The sequence below is a fragment of the Pelobates fuscus genome, chromosome 8 (assembly GCF_036172605.1).
Source record: "Pelobates fuscus isolate aPelFus1 chromosome 8, aPelFus1.pri, whole genome shotgun sequence".
Lineage (NCBI taxonomy): Eukaryota > Metazoa > Chordata > Amphibia > Anura > Pelobatidae > Pelobates > Pelobates fuscus.
Genome location: NC_086324.1, coordinates 173777098 through 173796457, shown reverse-complemented (window position 1 = coordinate 173796457; position 19360 = coordinate 173777098). Strand labels below are relative to the sequence as shown.

At 40.8% G+C, this 19360-nt stretch overlaps 1 protein-coding gene across 1 annotated transcript in view; it reads left to right on the top strand.

Annotated features, from left to right (window-relative positions):
• Window positions 1–19360, top strand: part of LOC134571381 (transmembrane protease serine 9-like) — a 41608-nt gene that overhangs the window by 497 nt on the left and 21751 nt on the right. Inside the window, exons 2-5 of the mRNA XM_063429583.1 lie at window positions 10161–10362; window positions 12297–12568; window positions 14879–15048; window positions 17173–17390. Coding sequence (XP_063285653.1) covers window positions 10161–10362; window positions 12297–12568; window positions 14879–15048; window positions 17173–17390 — 862 coding nt within the window. The remainder of the gene's footprint in view (window positions 1–10160; window positions 10363–12296; window positions 12569–14878; window positions 15049–17172; window positions 17391–19360) is intronic.

The following is a 19360-nucleotide window of genomic DNA, read 5'->3' as shown; positions in this document are numbered from 1 at the left end:
TGCAAAATGGCAGAGCATGTTTTTTTTTAGTTGTGAGCCTGGATTCTGATTCAAAGCCACGTACAATAGTAGAGTACTTCCATCATCAATTGTGGTACTAAGTGGTGAATTTTCTTTACGACTCTTCCATCAGAAATAGATATATTATGGAAATTAATATTGATTGTCGATAAGGCCAATGAACATGTTAAGGTACTAAATGACGGAAGAACTTTTTTAAAGCATGGTGCACAGGTTCCGCCCCCAGTTTAATGCTCTTTCCTGCCCCCAGTTTAATGCTCTTTCCTGCCCCCAGTTTAATGCTCTTTCCTGCCCCCAGTTTAATGATGCCTCCTGCCCCCAGTTTAATGCTCTCTTTTGCTCCCAGTTTAATGCTCTTTCCTTCCCCCAGTTGAATGCTCTTTCCTGCCCCCAGTTTAATGATGCCTCCTGCCCCCAGTTTAATGCTCTCTTTTGCCCCCAGTTTAATGCTCTTTCCTGCCCCCAGTTTAATGATGCATCCTGCCCCCAGTTTAATGCCTTCTCCTGCTCCCAGTTTCATGTCCTCTCCTGCCCACAATTTAATGCCTTCTCCTGCTCCCAGTTTGCACCCTACTCACTATTCTCCAATGTCTCTAATGCTGGCTGGTGACAGCGATGGCTTCATGCACTGAGGTTTGCACACTCTGATATCTAGCCAGTAACCTGTGTTACTGTTTTACTAAGGTGTGCACACCACAATAAACATTACCTTTATAGCTTATCCACTCTAATGACAATAATTAATTGGTACAGCTAAAACTTTCCCATGTCAATGGTAACATTTACCACTTCCTTGAGGTCTTTGTCACAATCCCAACTATCTCTATTGTAGATGCCAATCTAATATATAATCACCTGCCACCACGGCGTTATGTCACATTACGGAGACTGGAATTTACAGATAACCACCAGAACTTGCAAATTCAAGCCAGCACTTAACAGCCACTCAAATATCACAGTTAGCAGGACCTTCAGGCTCATCGAAGACCTACCTACAGTTTAACCTCATTTTTAGTGTGTAAATCATACTTCTCATAGTTTTCTTGGGTGTATTAACTATTGCTCTTTACTATTTTCATCTTACCAGGAATGCCTGTAACAATCTCAACCTCGAAACATACAAACAGTATCAAACAAATCAAATATTATTAACTAGTTACAAAGTAACATCTAGCAGAGGGGTAACAGATACAATTTGTATAGCTGTTCATTGAGCTCCTATGGAATCCCACCATAGTCCACGCTACCTCTAGAAAAGGATCACTAGCTCAAACCATTCACCCTCCTCTAGCATAGATGTCGCCCATGAAGTGTTTTGCGTTACATTATTGATGGTATTGGCATCTGATGCTGAGGTTAAAATCTGACCCAAAGACATTGGATTTCCTCCTTTGGGGGAATATCATGATTATCATTTCCAATGTTTTAATTGTGTCATGAAAATTATTTATGTTCAAGAATATCAAGTAATTAGTATGTGGCTGAAATCGGCAGGCATGGCAGCCTTCAAACCAGTTTCTACATTGGAGTTGGCAAGGACGTTTAAGATTTAACCACCTTTTTTTTGAGGAGCATGACATATCAGAACGTTTAGCGTCTCCATGCAGACGCTGAACGTAGGCACTGCAGCACTGACCTGGGAAGCTCCCCTAGTGGCCGTCTGAGTGACTGCCTTTGGAGGTGTTCCTAGGGATCAATGTAAATACTGCATTTTTGCTTAAAAGGCAGTGTTTACATTGAAAAGCCTGCAGGGGCAGGCTACAGACACCAGAACAACTACATTAAGCTGGTGACTAGACTGTCCCTTTAAATTTTACATTCACTTTGAATTCACTTGGAATTCCTGACAGGTCTCACTTTAGTAACCAAAAGTGTCACAAACCGAAAGTCTACAGTTATATTTTCTGCCCCACCTGAGGATTGGTTATCTATGGTCTAAGGGGAGGAAATTGCACACACATTCCTTAAAGGGACCCTATAGGCACCTAAACCCATTCATGTCATTGAATTGGTCTGGTTGATGTACCCCTGTTCCCCTTAACCTGCATTATAAAACATGGTTTGAGGGAAACTGCAATGTTTACACTGTAGAGCTTAGACTGCCTCTGGTGACTGTCTCCTAGTGGGACATTTTATTGTTAGGAATACATTTTGTACTTACAATTTAGAACTTTAGTTTCCAGGTGAAGTACATGCACCCCTGGATATTGCCTCTGAGATCTCTTTTAGAGTTGCATCAGACAACATTAATTCTGATTTGTGGGGTGTAGATTCAGCCAGACATTGTGAGACCCCCACGTAGGGCATCCTCAAGTGACCTAATTTGTGGAAATCGTTTTTTTCTTACACATTTTTTATCTTTTTAATGAACAATAGTACAATGCATGTGGAACTCGATGAGGGTGCAAAAGGTAAACAAATCACGGGGTATTTCAATGCTCCCCCCTCCCAGTAGGTCAGGCTCGGTTTATTCACTTTGGTTTAGTAAAGTCTTTTGCTTTCATTTATTTTTCCATCCATAACGCCTTCCACACATCATATCGGTGTATTCACAAATGGCATATTTACATATGAATTACACTAGAATAAAATGCAAGATTACAATAGCTTTCCATCCACGAGCATGCAGCTAGCTGAGTGTGAGAGATACAGAAAGAAATGCGTCTCTCTGTGTGCGTCACAGTCATCCAGTGACTGCCACTCCCTGCGTGTCCCCTCTGAGATGTCACTATGTGGGAGTGACAATTTGGGGAAAGTGAGACAGATTAAGAAATATTTAGCGAAACGTGTCCTTATATCAGGCTTCCCAGACTCTGGCCCTCTAGATGTTGCTGAACTACAACTCCCATGATTCTATGAATGAAATAGGCTGCGAATCACGGGAGTTGTAGTTCAGCAACATCTGGGGGGTCGGAGTTTGGGGATGCCTGCCTTTTAGCATATATAATGGGGCACGAGTGGGTGGTACGATCCCCACCTAGGATTCTTCGATGGGTATCTGCAGGTGGGATAGGTAGTGGGAACCGATGCCAGGTAAGAAGCAGCCGTGTAAGGATCTTAGCAATCACGCCTGATACCTAGAGCGGTCTACCTGCTCCTGATACTGTAAGTAAGCTTACAACTTTCATTTTTATATTCATCCGCAAGGAGAGCACTGTTGCTTTTTTCCTTTTGTTCACAATTACTCCACTGTGGAAAGAACACTAGAGAGATATGTTATAAGTGGGGATCTAAACCACTGTGTGCTATTTCTACTAGAGCCAGTCTGAGATGCTTTACACATGAGTAGGCAATCGTAGACATGTTGTATGACCTCATTTAAGGCCATATTGCATTATTGGTTTTCCTGTTTCTGCCCGCTTACATATGCCTTTATGGTTTGAAGCCATTTCAAGAATTCTGCACGGATATCTGTGACAAAAAATAACTACTTCATTGGGACTGTTTTTTATCCTTTTAAGAACATTATTGTTTGTATTGCACTATTACTATTTTAATTGCTCTATTTTCGTATTTTGTTTTTACCTATACTGCTGTTTTAAATATATCTTATTTTTGGTACATACTTTTTCCTTTGACACTATGGATGCTGTCTGCAATTAAAACAAAACATCTAATGTGTTAATTGCTATATTAACCCGCATGAGTTCACAGTATTCCCCTGCCATCTAGTGGGCAGGCAGGTACTCATTAATTTGGAATAGGTTTTTTATCAGTGGATAGAGATGTCCCGAACAGTTCGCCAGGAACTGTTCGCCAGCGAACATAGCTTGTTCGTGGTCGCCGCGGCAGGCAAACATATGCGATTTACGGTCCGCCCCCTATTCGTCATCATTGAGTAAACTTTGACCCTGTACCTCTGTCACGATACCTTACCTGTCATCCTCGGACCCACGCAGTACAGCATCCTCCTTCACTGAGCGGCACGGCACCTCTGACGCCGGCCGCTCACTCAGAGCGGAATTTCTAACTTCGGCGCATGCGCGCCACTACCGTCGGCTGGAAGCCGACAGAATCATGACGCAACCACGCACCCGGACCTTTTGGGGGCGTGGTTTTAAAGCAAAACACACCACACTATAAAAGGGCTGTCTTGACAGCAGTAAGACGCCCTAGTGTGGTTCTTGCTAGTTCCCATAGTGCTCTTTAAGTTTATTGGTATTCTCTCCTGGTATTTGACTTCTGGCTACTCTATTTGACTATTCTACTCTCTGGTTCCCTGTACTTTGGCTTGTTAATCGTTATTCCGTCTTCTGTTATCCCTTGACCTCTGGCTATCCCATTTGACTACTCTAACGTGAGCCCGGCCATTCTAAGGTCCGGTATACGTTCTATAGTTAGGTTGCACTCTGCGTGAAGGGGTCACTGTCGTGACATTACACTAGGGCCATGGACCCTGCAGGTGTTAACCCTCTTGGGCTTGGTGCGGACAATAGGTTTGAGGAGCTGGACCATCGTATGGACCAGATCGCCCTCGCCGTACAGACCTTAATTAACCGCACTGCTTATCTCCAGCCGGAGGAGCAGACTCCTAGTCTGAGACCCCAAGAACATCCCATGGAAGTACTACCTACAGGTACTTCCAATCAGGCTACAGCACCTCTCAGGTATGGGGGTGATCCTAACGGATGCAGGGGGTTCCTAAATCAGATAAGCATATATTTTGAACTCCATCCTAGAGCTTACCCTACCGATAGAGCTAAAATTGGGTATATTATAACCCTGTTAGTAGATAAGGCTTTAACCTGGGCTAATCCCTTGTGGGAGAATGACAACCCCATAGTCTTTAATTACACTAACTTTGTTGCAGCTTTCAGGAGAACTTTTGATACCCCAGGCAGAAAGACTAACGCTGCCAAATCCTTATTGCGTTTAAGACAAAATGCCCGTTCTCTAGTAGATTATGCCTTGGAATTCCGTACTTTAGCTGCAGAAGTCAGATGGAACGAACAAGCATTCGTAGATGTGTTCCTGAATGGAGTATCTGATAGAATCCTAGATGAAGTGGCCACAAGAGATTTACCAGATACTCTAGAGGAGCTAATAACATATTTAGCTCATATTGATGAACGTCTTAGGTACAGGCAGAACACCAGAGAGAGACCTAGGAGAGTACCGGAACGTCTTGCTCTAACCTATCCCTCGTCCGAAACCCCTCCAGAACCCATGCAATTAGGGGCTACAAGATTGTCTGAGACAGAGAGACAATACCGTAGGAGGGAAGGTTTATGTTTGTATTGTGGCAGGAAGGGACATACACGAGTGAATTGTCCTAACCGGCCGGAAAACTCTCGCACCTAAGTTCACAAGGGGGACAGGCCTTGGGTGTTATGTGTATGTCCTCCTTCAATGATAAAAAAGATCTCCGGCTTCTTCTACCTATTACTTTAGAATGGGAGGGAAAGAAAATATCCACCCTTGCTTTAATTGATTCTGGGGCTGCTGAGAATTTTGTAGATCTCTCATTCGGGCAGAAAAATACCCTTCCATTCCAAAAAAGATCGGCACCCTTGGCCGTTGAGGCCATAGATGGTAGACCATTATCGATACCTCTTATTACCCAGGAGACCATTCCTCTAGTATTATCTACAGGTCTTCTTCATAGGGAGGTTATCATTCTGCAACAGATAACATCTCCTATTTTTCCTGTAATACTTGGGTTTCCTTGGTTAGTCCAGCATAATCCGTCGATTGACTGGGAAAAGAAGGAGATCATTAAGTGGGGAGATTCTTGTCACAGTAAATGCATTACTCCGATTAAACCAGTAGGCTTAATCAATATACCTACTATGGAACCATTGACTACCCAAATACCCAACCAATATATTGACCTTAAAGATGTCTTTGAACCTAAAGAGGCAGAAAAGTTACCTCCCCATCGTCCCTATGATTGTCCTATTGAATTGTTGCCTGGTACTATGCCTCCAAGAGGCACGGTTTATCCCCTGTCGATAGCCGAGAATAAAGTATTAGAGGAGTACATTGCCGAGAATTTAAAGAAAGGGTTTATCACTAAATCCTCATCACCCGCGGGTGCGGGGTTTTTCTTTGTATCTAAGAAAGAAGGGGATTTAAGACCCTGTATTGATTACAGAGGGTTGAATAAGATTACTATCCGTAATGCTTATCCTATTCCCTTAGTGACTGAACTATTTGACAGGTTAAAAGGAGCTACTGTCTTTTCTAAACTAGATTTGCGGGGAGCATATAATTTAATCAGAATAAAAGAAGGGCATGAATGGAAGACTGCTTTTAATACTCGTTATGGTCATTATGAGTATCGAGTTATGCCCTTCGGCTTATGCAACGCTCCAGCAGTCTTTCAGGACTTCATCAATGATGTGTTGCGAGACTTTTTACAAATGTTTGTGATCGTATATTTGGATGATATCCTGATTTATTCAAAAAACATAAACGAACACTATGAACATGTCAGATTGGTTCTTTCAAGGTTATTAGAGAATGGTCTCTATTGTAAATTGGAGAAATGTTTGTTCCACAAGGAAGAAGTGCATTTCCTGGGATATATCATTTCTAGTACGGGTTTCCAAATGGAGCCGAAAAAGTTAGAAGCCATTCAGCAATGGCCCTTACCAGTTGGACTCAAAGCAATCCAACGCTTCCTGGGGTTTGCCAATTACTATAGAAAATTCATAAAAGGATTCTCTTCAATAACAGCCCCTATTACTGCTATGACTAAGAAGGGAAGAAATCACAGGGAATGGTGTACTGAAGCTAAAAGAGCTTTTGATTTATTGAAAGAAGCCTTTTCCTCAGCACCAGTATTAAGACACCCTGATCCTTCTCGTCCTTTCATACTGGAAGTAGATGCATCCGAGTCAGGGATAGGAGCAATACTATCTCAAAGACCTTCGGATGATCAACCATTGCATCCTTGTGGGTTTTTTTCAAAAAAATTAACGGAAACTGAGAAGAGATACGATATAGGGGAGAGAGAGTTGTTGGCAATTATTTCTGCCCTTAAAGAATGGCGATACTTGCTTGAAGGGTCACCCATCCCTGTTACCATTTTTACAGATCATAAAAACCTCTCTTACTTCAGTGAGGCCAAGAAAATGTCTGACAGACAAGTACGTTGGTCTTTATACCTCAATCGTTTCAATTATGTTGTTACATACAGGCCAGGGTCAAAAAATACTAAGGCGGATGCTCTATCCCGCCAATATGAACCTGTTACTTCCTCCAATGAAGTTATGTCCTCTTTAATCCCTCATAATCGTATTGTAGCAACTGTCTTTGCTAAAGTCTCATCGGGATTAATAGAGGAGATCTCTACATTCCAAGATCGTACTACCTTGACTGTTCCTCAAGGAAAACTATATGTGCCATTAACCTATCGGAATAAAGTATTATCCCTCATGCATGACTCCAAAATGGCAGGGCATCAAGGGATACATAAAACCACATCATTGCTGGCAGAACGATTCTGGTGGCCTTCCTACAAAAAGGATGTGCGTGAGTTTGTCCTTGCTTGTAATATTTGTTCCACTACAAAATCACCTAAGGGTCGTCCTATAGGACTCCTTATGCCCTTACCTGTTCCAGAGACTCCATGGTCAAGTATTGCTATGGATTTCGTAGTAGACCTACCCCCTTCTAAGAACTACACTGTCGTTTTAACGATAATTGACAGATTCTCCAAGATGTCTCATTTGGTTCCTCTTTATAAATTACCTACATCATCTGAACTGGCGTATATATTTATAAAAGAAGTGGTCCGTTTACATGGGGTACCCCAAGATATTGTCTCTGATAGAGGGCCTCAATTTATTTCTCGTTTCTGGAAATCATTTTGTGGACAGTTAGGTATCAACCTTAACCTTTCCTCTTCTTATCATCCCCAATCTAATGGGGTTACAGAAAGGATGAACCAATGCCTGGAACAATACATCCGTTGTTTCACTTCGGTTCATCAAGATGACTGGGCGGACCTGTTACCATGGGCAGAATTTGCTCACAATCATCATATCCATGAATCCACTTTACACAGCCCGTTTTTTATTAATTATGGGTTTAATCCTACAACTTTACCGAGTTCCATTCATTCTACCGGAGTGCCAAGTGTAGATGACACCGTTAGGAACATGAGGGAGACTTGGTTAGGGGTTAAACAAATATTGACTCAAAGGGCTAGTGTGTACAAAGCCAATGCGGATAGGCATCGGAAACCTGCTCCCACGTTCATGATCGGGGATAAAGTGTGGTTAAGTACCCGTAACATTAGACTTAAGGTCCCATCTATGAAATTCGCTCCCAGATTCATTGGTCCATTTCAGGTTCTCAAGCGTATCAACCCTGTTTGTTACAGTCTTCGTTTGCCCTCTAATATGAAAATACCGAATTCGTTCCATGTCTCACTTCTCAAACCATTAATTTGTAATCGGTTTACTCGTAATACCCCTCCTCCTCTTCCTGAAGTTGTGGAGGGACAAAACGAATATGAGGTGAGGTCTATTTTGGATTCTCGTTTTTCTAGGGGTAAACTTCAATACCTTTTAGACTGGAAGGGTTATGGACCTGAGGATCGTTCGTGGGTGGACGCTTCTGATGTGCACGCCCCCCGCCTGATTCGTTTATTTGAAAGGAGGCGTTCTAACCGCCCTGGGGGCGGTCCTTGTGGGGGGGGTACTGTCACGATACCTTACCTGTCATCCTCGGACCCACGCAGTACAGCATCCTCCTTCACTGAGCGGCACGGCACCTCTGACGCCGGCCGCTCACTCAGAGCGGAATTTCTAACTTCGGCGCATGCGCGCCACTGCTGTCGGCTGGAAGCCGACAGAATCATGACGCAACCACGCACCCGGACCTTTTGGGGGCGTGGTTTTAAAGCAAAACACACCACACTATAAAAGGGCTGTCTTGACAGCAGTAAGACGCCCTAGTGTGGTTCTTGCTAGTTCCCATAGTGCTCTTTAAGTTTATTGGTATTCTCTCCTGGTATTTGACTTCTGGCTACTCTATTTGACTATTCTACTCTCTGGTTCCCTGTACTTTGGCTTGTTAATCGTTATTCCGTCTTCTGTTATCCCTTGACCTCTGGCTATCCCATTTGACTACTCTAACGTGAGCCCGGCCATTCTAAGGTCCGGTATACGTTCTATAGTTAGGTTGCACTCTGCGTGAAGGGGTCACTGTCGTGACAACCTCACAGTCAGTTGACACATTCTGGGAGGGAGGGTCTGCTGCTGATTGTCTAAACGTTTACTCAATGATGACAAATAGGGGGCAGACCGAACATCGCAAATGTTCGCCCGCCACGGAGAACGCGAACAAGCTATGTTCGCCGGCGAATAGTTCCCGGCGAACAGTTTGGGACATCTCTATCAGTGGATAATAGGTTTATTATCAGTGGAGTAATTGGACGGAAAGAGAATTCGAGGGCTTAACTAAAATCAACAAAGGAAAAAAAATACAATTTAAGAGGAGAAAGAATATGATCAATTTCTGAATATAAAATGCTGATTATCATCTCGGAAGGTCATTAAATGATCTTGTTGTTTTGCATTTTAAAACATTGTAAATAAAATTGATTCAGGTGTTTTTTTTAATTTTCAAATGATTCTTTGGTTAATTCTCTGACAATACTTTTTTTCCGGTCCTTATACATAATATAATGAAAAGATAAATACATTAATAAATATTCTAAATTAATGTGTGTCCCACACATAACAAAACCGATAAAGAAACATTTCTCTAAAACATTTCTATGTTTTATGAAAAACTTTAAACTTACTTAAAAATAAAGTAAATGTTTTGAAATGTTTTTTGATTTCTTAAATTTGAAATAAACTAATATTTATTTACTGATCTCTGCTTTACTTCTAATAACAATCAGCGCACACTGCCCGTGAAGCAGATTTCACCTTCAGGAAGAAATCAGGAAGTAATTCTCACATTTACATGGAATTTTTTTGTCAAAAAGACACATTTAAAAAAAAAAAAACAGCTCAATTTATAGACACTAATAAAATTGTAATTTTATTATGAAAAAAACTTTACAGGATCCCTTTAGGCAAAGGTGTCTTACACTTGAATTCTTGGCATGTTTATCGTAGTTAGCTAAAGACTGCTAATGGCTATAATTAACTTTTATATTTCTTTGATCTTCCCCACAGTTCTCACAATGGGCTCTGTTTCAAAGGCTGCTACAGACATTTGTGGGATTTCCGTGTTCTCCGGCCGGATAGTTGGGGGTACAGTGGCTTCAGAAGGAAGTTGGCCCTGGCAGATTAGTCTAAGATATAAGGGCAGCCATATCTGCGGGGGGTCCCTGATCTCGAATCAGTTGGTGATGACGGCTGCGCACTGCTTTGAATTGTAAGTATCCCCCCACGTCTACACAGTATGGGAATATCTAGAGATAAAAAGGCCTATAGCGCTAAATGCCTGCCTGAGCTCTGCCATGTCTTTTCATTGGAGAAATGGTTTCACAGGTTTGTTTAATGCAACCTTTATCCAGGAGACAAAGGTCACTAACTTCATCAGAGAGGGTACCTATAGATGGTGCACAGTATCTATAGATGGCACACAATACCTATAGATGGCATACAGTATCTATAGATGGCACACAATACCTATAGATGGCATACAGTATCTATAGATGGCATACAGTACCTATAGATGGTGCACAGTACCTGTAGATGGTGGATACCTATAGATGGAGCACAGTACCTATAGATGGTGGATACCTATAGATGGCGCAGAGTACCTATAAATTGCACCCAATACCTATAGATTGTGGATACCTATAGAAGACACACAGTTGCTATAGATGGTGCACAGTACCTACAGATGGCACACAGTACCTGTAGATGATGGATACCTATAGATGGAGCACAGTACCTGTAGATGATGGATACCTATAGATGGCGCACAGTACCTGTAGATGATGGATACCTATAGATGGTGGATACCTATAGATGGTGGATACCTATAGATGGCACAAGTTACCTGTAGATGTTAGAAGCTATGATGTTTAAGTCAGTGTTGCTCAGTGTTATTTACTATCCTGCATTAGATTGTGATTCTGTGAGGATGATGATGGAAGGGACATTGTCAGCTGTGCTTTTGTCATGGAGCCTTAGAAATCAAACCATGTATCACATATTGCCTTCTCTTCACCCAAAGTGTTTGAATTAATTATCTCCGAAGCACCACACGGACATATAACAGAGCAAATGACTAGTGAGATGGCTGAACATTCAAGATTTGTAATTCAACCTCTAGAGACAAAAATAGAAATGATTGATAGAAATGTTTTATTTTATTCAAAAACCAAGTGAGATGAGAGCAAAAGAGGGGAAGAAGGAGGAGGGGTTAAAACCCATCTATATTTATAAATGGTATATAAATATATAAATAGGGATTTTTGTTTTTGTTTTTCACGGCTCCTTATTTTTCCTCTGTTGGATACTTTTTCTCACTTGATCTGTGAACTAATTGCGGGAAATGTATAAATTTGCAGTACACTGATTGGCCTGTTTTCTTGCCAATTTTGATTCGTCCAAATGTTTCCCCAAATATTTTCTCCATGAACATTATTTGGCCGAACTGAACAATCACACGAATGAGCTTCAGACATCTTTCACAAACAGTTTTTACTTTGTTTTATCCAAAATTGTTTGTGGCACTGATGAAAGAGTCTGGATGTACTGAATGTATGTAGACCTGTACTGGATTAACGTCATTAACTGCTGTATTTCAATATGTCTTCTTTCTACATGTATAATTAGGTTATGACCACCAATACCTGGAGTATTTTGCACATTATTTGGCTAAACATAACATATATGTGTCTGAGAGGGAAAAGATTACGATGTATGTCGTCAGACACTGCGCACTGACGACAGAGGTAGAATACGCACAGAGTTGACATTAGGCAGCCCGGTACAGAATCCTCAACTCACAAGAGCAGATAACTCAGTATGTGGAGCGTTTCGAGCTGAAACACCACACATACCACCAAGACCACATTAAATCACAAAAGTGTTCATGGTGGTTGGAGAATCACTTTAAATTTAAATGGAGAACAGACATTTAATGTTGTGTAGGGGTTTTGGGGGCATAGATCCGAACTATTTGAATGACACTGTGAGTGTAAGTATTTATCGATTCTTTTACTTAATAACATAAAGTTACACCAATTCATGCCAGTTTGTACTTTGTTAAAAATATCTCTATACATTATATTTACAAGATTTATATGTGATTTAGATTAAGTCTTTTTGCTAAATTGTTGCTTGCTTTCTCAGGTCAAATACTGCTTCATCGTACACTGTTGTCCTTGGTGCCTACCAGCTGTCCATAACCAATTCTCACCAAGTGACGTCCAACGTGAATAGTTTTGTAATCAACAGTCTGCACGATGGCACCGGGTCTAGTGGTGACATTGCTCTCATCAAACTCTCAAGCAACATCACTTACACTGCATACATTCGACCTGTGTGCCTGCCCCCCACGTCCATCAGTTTCACAAACGGCATGAATTGCTGGGTTACTGGATGGGGGGCTACCAGCTACGGAGGTAAGAGTCTGTGAATAACTACATAAACTGCTAAGCTCATTAGAGGATCCCAATACCTAGTTATATCCCCCTTCGACATATCATGACTTTACAGACAATGGGACAATCTGTCCCTCAAGGTCAATGAGTCCATAATATCCATTGGGAAGAATCACAAATGAAGAGGTTGCTTCAGAGGTTGAAGCAGCCAAGTTATGTCTACAGAGAAGTTTGTGAATTCAGCTATTTTAGACTCAGTTTTGCCGACCAGAATTAATTTATTGCCGACCAGAATTAATTTACTAAAATTCTGAGTTTAATTTTAAGAAAAAACTTACAAAGTTATTCATAAAGAAAGATTTACATAAGGCCAGGTGACCACACATCTCCCCATTACTTAGGGTACTTTTTCCTCTTGGATGTTCCCCAAATGTAGTTTTTATCTTCTTCTGTAGTTCTTTCTCCGCTTGTTACAATTTAATAACTGCACCTTCATCACTGGGTCCTGCTTTAATCTCCCATTTACTGGATGCTACGCAATGCCTCTAAATTAGACTAAGTTGATCTGGTAAGCCTACTGCAACACACAGGAATGAGGGAGTCTGATGAGTCTGAATGAGGCAGAAATTTCACCCAAAAATCTGTCTAAAAAAATAGTAGTTTAATTAACACCTTGAATTCAGTGCAATGGGTCCAGGGGTTAGTTCACCATGAAAGGCTTTTTATATGTTCAAATGAAGATAAATTAAATAATCCAGGATAAATTGCAGCACTTATATATATGGGGTGTATGTCTTTAAATCTGCTAGAGACAGAGTCAATTTAGTACACACCAAATGCTATACTTTGTGCAAAGAGATTTAAACCACATAAAAGATATAGAAAGACAGTATAAGGAACTGTTTCCTATCGCATAATGTAATAAATGGTATATGTTTTCACAGTTATATATGGTGTATACGCCTTTAAATCTGTTAGAGACAGAAAAAGTGGAGTATATACCAGATGCTATACTTTATGGCAAAGAGATGTAAATTCTATGAAATAGACATACAGTATATGGAACTGTATTCTATAATACAATAAAATTGGGTATCGCTAAAAATAATCAAATGAATTAGGTATACTGGATAGAGTTAATACAAAGTTTATTAGGCATAATGCTTATATCAAATATAAAAACTAAAAATATTAAAAATATAAAAATATAAATCAGAATGGTTTGTAAGAGTGTTACCAGCAGTTATGCAGTTCTTATTCCAAGTTAACCGCAGGGACCGGCAAGGAATGATGTAGATAGTATGTTGCTAATACAGAAATCTCCAGCTATTGGCTGTGAGGTTGGCGTGCGTCCCAGACCTCACTCTGAGTGATGCACGCTACTGGCCGATCGGTCCCCAGATCTTAGGATGTATTTTCTCTCGATAGATGTTAAATCCTTTATGGCTGGTTTCAGGGTCTGCGTCCGTATCCTGCTAGTTCTGTTGCTGTCTGATACGGACGCAGACCCTGACTTTTTTTCTTTGTTTTTTACTGTATGTATTTGAGCTGATGTGTACTATGGTCATCATTGGGGATACCAGATGAAGAGCAAGTAGAGGTGGTAGTAGTGTAATGGTATGATGACTGGCCTATTAGAGGGTCGACATGAGTTAGTAATAGCATGCCGCGAAGTTGTGGACAGTGTCTGGTAGCTCAATACGTTAGCATGGAATTGGAAGTGGTCAGTGAAATGTTTAAGCGTTTGCAGTGAAGAGCATGCTGTTTATGTTTAGCTTCTCAAGGTCACCTCATGTGTGTCTAGGGGCCAAGATTACGCTACAACAAGGTCAGTTGGCTGCAATGCGTATATCAAGGAACCCTTGGTATTGAAATTTTTGTACCTGGACAGGTGGGAGAATATCAGGTGAGACGTAAACCACCGTGTAGAACCTTGAGCAGGTAGATGCTTAAGTGTAGGTTATGTCAGATGCAAAGATTAACGCATTTGGGTCCAGGGGTTGTCGGGTTGGTATCTGCATCCTGAGTGGGCTCAGGAAGAAAGGCCTGATGGTACGTGCGATCATGTGTCAATACTCGCTCAGTTTTGTAAACCGACTTTTCTGATATGACTAAGAGGGGAGAAGTTATGGTATTTTAAATGTTCTTGTAACCTAACTATTTTGGAGCTTGCTGCACACCTGTGGCTACCTGTGTATTTTTAACAAATAGGAGATTTAGATCTCCCTCTCCAGACAAAACACTTCACACTGACTGATAGAGGTCATGGCATATTACGTTTTCTCTTGTTTTCAACTATGTCCTAATAATCGGTTTTTGGTTTGTACCCAGTTTACTTATCGAGCCCTAAGACTCTTCAGCAAGTGATGGTTCCACTAATTACCAGAGACTCATGTAATGCCATGTACAACATAAACAGTGGATTTACAGGCAATATGACCATAATTCAGAGCGACCAGATCTGCGCCGGGTACCAGGCTGGAGGGAAGGACTCCTGCCAGGTGAGTCAGCCCAACCCCAGATCTTTAATCTAGTTACACACTGGGGGAGATTAATTAAAGTGTTCTGATGTGTGTTTACTTTTACTTTCTAATCTCTTCTTATTTACTATTGGCATTTCTCTGCCTAAATTATGCTATGTTTTTGAAAAAAAAGTCCATTGCAAAAAAAGACCGTAAAAATCTAGACTGGCAGACAGAATAATGAAACAGAACATCTTTCTGGCTGAAAAGGTTATGGTGAGCTTGATAAATCTGTTACATCGCTTAAAAACATACGTTCAAAAAGTATAATTAGGCATAAAAGAGTATACTTAAGGCACTTCATATAATAAATCTGAAAGGTTTAATAAGTAATGCTGAAAATGCACCAAAAAGCTGCACAAAACCGTGTGCGAGACTTTGCTAATTCTCCATATCTATTTATCTATCTTTATTCTCTGCCTGAAGAGGTGGTTTTGTCAGAGTCTATACAGATGTTTAAACTGAAATTGGATAAATACTTGCAAAAACATAACATACAGGAATATCATTTCTAATTAGTGGGGTAATAGCTGCTTGATCCAAGGAGACATCTGACTGCTATTTTGGGATCAAGAAGGAATTTTTTCCTAGTTTGTTGCAAAATTGGAAGCGCTTCAGACTGGGTTTTTTGCCGTCTTTTGGATCAACAACAAAACCAAACGTGAGGAAGGCTGAACTTGATGGATGCAAGTCTCTTTTCAGCTATGTAACAATGTAACTATGTATCTGTCTGTCTATCTATTTTTCTGTCTATCTGTCTGTCTATCGCTCAGAATGTCTATATTACACATCATCCCTTCCAATAGACAGGTTTCTATGGGAATGTAATTCTGTTGACTTCTGTTTTGTTGGGTTTTGTGATATATAACAATGTTTAGACTATGTGCATGCAGTTTAGACAATACAGATCAATATTCCTGTCTATATAATCAATGCTATAATAAAGAGTAAAACACTATAGCATTCGGCAGTAATTCACTCCTGCAAAAAAAAACAGAGAATATGAGAACTCTGAGCGCAGGCAAAGCTTGCCCTTCGGTTAATCCCGGGTCAGGTCTCAAAAAGGTTTTGCTGACCTATACCATTTGTGTATCAGACTGTACCCACTCATAAGGGCAGTTTAGAACTGTAATGCCGGCAAGTTCTCTGCACGAGAGATACAGCATCAATGGACGATCGTTCGAGAGATACAGCATCAATGGACGATCGTTCGAGAGATACAGCATCAATGGACGATCGTTCGAGAGATACAGCATCAATGGACGATCGTTTCAGCTTTTTTTGGACCTGAGCTGAGACTAACAAAAGGGCAAACTACTGAGTTTCTCTACACTTTTGCCCGTTCTAAGAGTTCTCATATTCTTTTTCTTTTTGCAATGTATTTTCTTGGGCTCTCCTCAAGCTAAAAGTTCACTTGGGCTCATCAGTGTTTTATTAGCTAGTGAGCTGAATATAAAATACATAATAGGAGAGATTTATCAAAGTGCTCTGTTCTAACAGTGGTGTAAAGTATTAAATGTGAAGCAGTTACCATGGAAACCACTGGAACCAATAGGGACATTTCATTGATGACAGCTCCCCTTTTACATTTTTGCATTAATTTTCAGGCTCTTTGATAATTCTTATCCCAATGATTCCAACACATTTTAGTCCTAATATAGAATTAGATGTGAGTTATTGTGTCTCAATAAGGAATATACAGCAGGGTGCACGTCACTCTGGGCATACAATCTAGACAAGACAGAGAAATAAATAGATCACAAATGATTTGGTATGTTTTAATAAACAGCATTATCCAATCCTTGTCACCCTTCACCTGAGTGAATCAATGATTTTCACGTGGGATAGAAGGAGGGATGGAGAATTTAGAGATGGAGAATTTTCTAATGAATCTCATCCAGACTGTATTTACTAACCTGATGTATTTGGTCTGCATGAGGTTGGTGATGTTGGGTCCCCACTTATAATTTTCAGTAAATAAACCTCTATGTCTCCCTCTCGTCTACTATCTGTTTCCAATTGCCCTCACCTCTATACTGCGCAGCATTTCATTGAGTTAATTGAGTCATTAGCTCTGGATATAACTCAATCTCTGTCTTGCAGGGTGACTCTGGGGGTCCGCTGGTCTGCCAGGTTGACAGTGTCTGGTATCAGGTTGGCATTGTGAGTTATGGAAATGGGTGTGCCCTCCCAAACAGACCTGGAGTTTATACCCTCGTATCAGCTTATGAAAACTGGATCAAATCAACTACGACCTCATCTTCCATGTCTCTTCCGACTATATCAGTTCTGCTCCTTGTTGGTGCTCTCACGTTTCTGCTGCATTGACCTGAACCATTGTAACTTGAAGGACCTCTGACAAGGCACCCAAACCTGCCTTTCACCCCACCCTGCATAGCTGCTTCCCAGATGGACATTCCCAAGTAGCCCACAACCTAAACCAGGATTTGGTTTTCCACAATTTGTTTCCTTCATGTGTTCTGCCTTAATGCAGCTCTTTCTACAACAAGAAAAACAGTTACTCAATAGAGTAGAAAAATATTGTATTTTCTCTCCATAACCATTCATACTCCTGGCAGGGGTTACGAGGTGTATGATAAAGATGGCTTCTGTTTCCAATAGGCCTACTTAGAACTGCTGTCATATCCCCACTAAGCCAACTCTGGGACATCACAGAGGAGACAAAGCTTCTCCCTGACCAATACAAGACAATGGACATCCTGTCTACGTATACAGTCTGAATGATCTCATAGTTTTCTATGAGAGAGTGTGTACAGAGAGGTGAAGAATCGTTTTATTGATAAAGAAATATGAAACATGCCTGCTCTTACATTGCTCAATATATGTTAAAAAAAAACGTGCAGTTAACATGAAGCTGGAGTGTCTGGAAAATATTGATACAGATACTATCTGGACTCCAATAATAGGAACATATACCAATTATAGGTAACTATTGCTGATAGGCTGTCATTTAAAATATTTAGCAAATTGTGTGAGTTATGAAATATTAAAGGAAAAATACAGTCACCAGAAACACGACAGTCAATATAAAACATATCCGAGTTTATTCTGAAAAGAGGGAATTACAAGAGGGAAGAGGGAATTACAAGATTTACTCTAAAATAGCAGATTTGGAAAATGTCTCAGTCCTGCTATATAGCAGAAATTTAGCAATTTTAATGCACGTTATTTAAATATGTAACTAAATTAAAGAGTTTGTTAAATAAATTATGTTTTTAAAAATTCAGCTTTAATGGGTCACGTTATCTTTTTATGTTCTTTTCCTTTTCCAATTTTTTATTCCCACTTTTTTCGCTAACTAATAATCTGGGCCAGCCCGGGATTGGAGGGGTTAATGCACCGCGTCAGAACTAATATAATCCCAATACTGGGTCAAATCAGCAGAATATGTGTGTGTAGCGACTTTATACTAAATCTATTACTCACATTCGTAAGAGGTGTTGCCTTGACGTGGGATGATTTTACACCTAAATGGCCATTGTAGTGATACTAAAAAAGTCTCCAGTTATTTATATGTACATAGGGATTTGGGATAGCGCTCAAGTAACTATTTATTTTGTTTTTATCCTATGTATTGGGGCTGATGTGTACTATCGTTATTGTCCCCCAGGAGTAGTAGGAGTCTGAATGAAGGGCTTCATTTTGTATGTTTTACCATTTTGTCTATTTAACACTCCCTTATCGATTCTTGACAATTTACAGCTTAGTAAAAGTACACTGCCCAGGTTATTTACGTCCAGGTTAGAGAGGGTTAATCCTAGGGCATGTCACACAATAATTATGATAATCTTTGTTAGAATTAGTTTGCACTCTTGTCAAAATATAAAAATATTGACAACTTTCTACCCCATCTACTCGGTGTGTCTCAATTCGCCCCCAGACCCTCTTTGTGTCTCTTTGTCCATCCCAGCCCCTCTGTGTGTCTGTTTGTCCCCCTAGCCCTTTTGTGTTCCTCTTTTTCCATCAACCCTCTGTGTGCCTCTTCCTCACCCAACACTCTGTACCTCTTCATCCCCTCAACCCTTTGTGTGTTTCTTCCCTCCTCAGTCCTAGTGTGCCTTCCCCAGCCCTTTGTGTGCCTCTCCCCTCTCAGTCTTCTGTGTTCCTCTCCTACCTCAGCACTCTGTGTGCCTGCTTTTCTCCCCCAGTTATCTGTGTACCTCTCCCACCAGTCCTCTGTGTGCCTCTCCCCCCAGCCCTCTGTGTTCCTCTCCCACGTCAGCCCTCTGTGTGCTTCTCTCCCCCCAGTCCTCTGTGTGCCTCTCCCCCC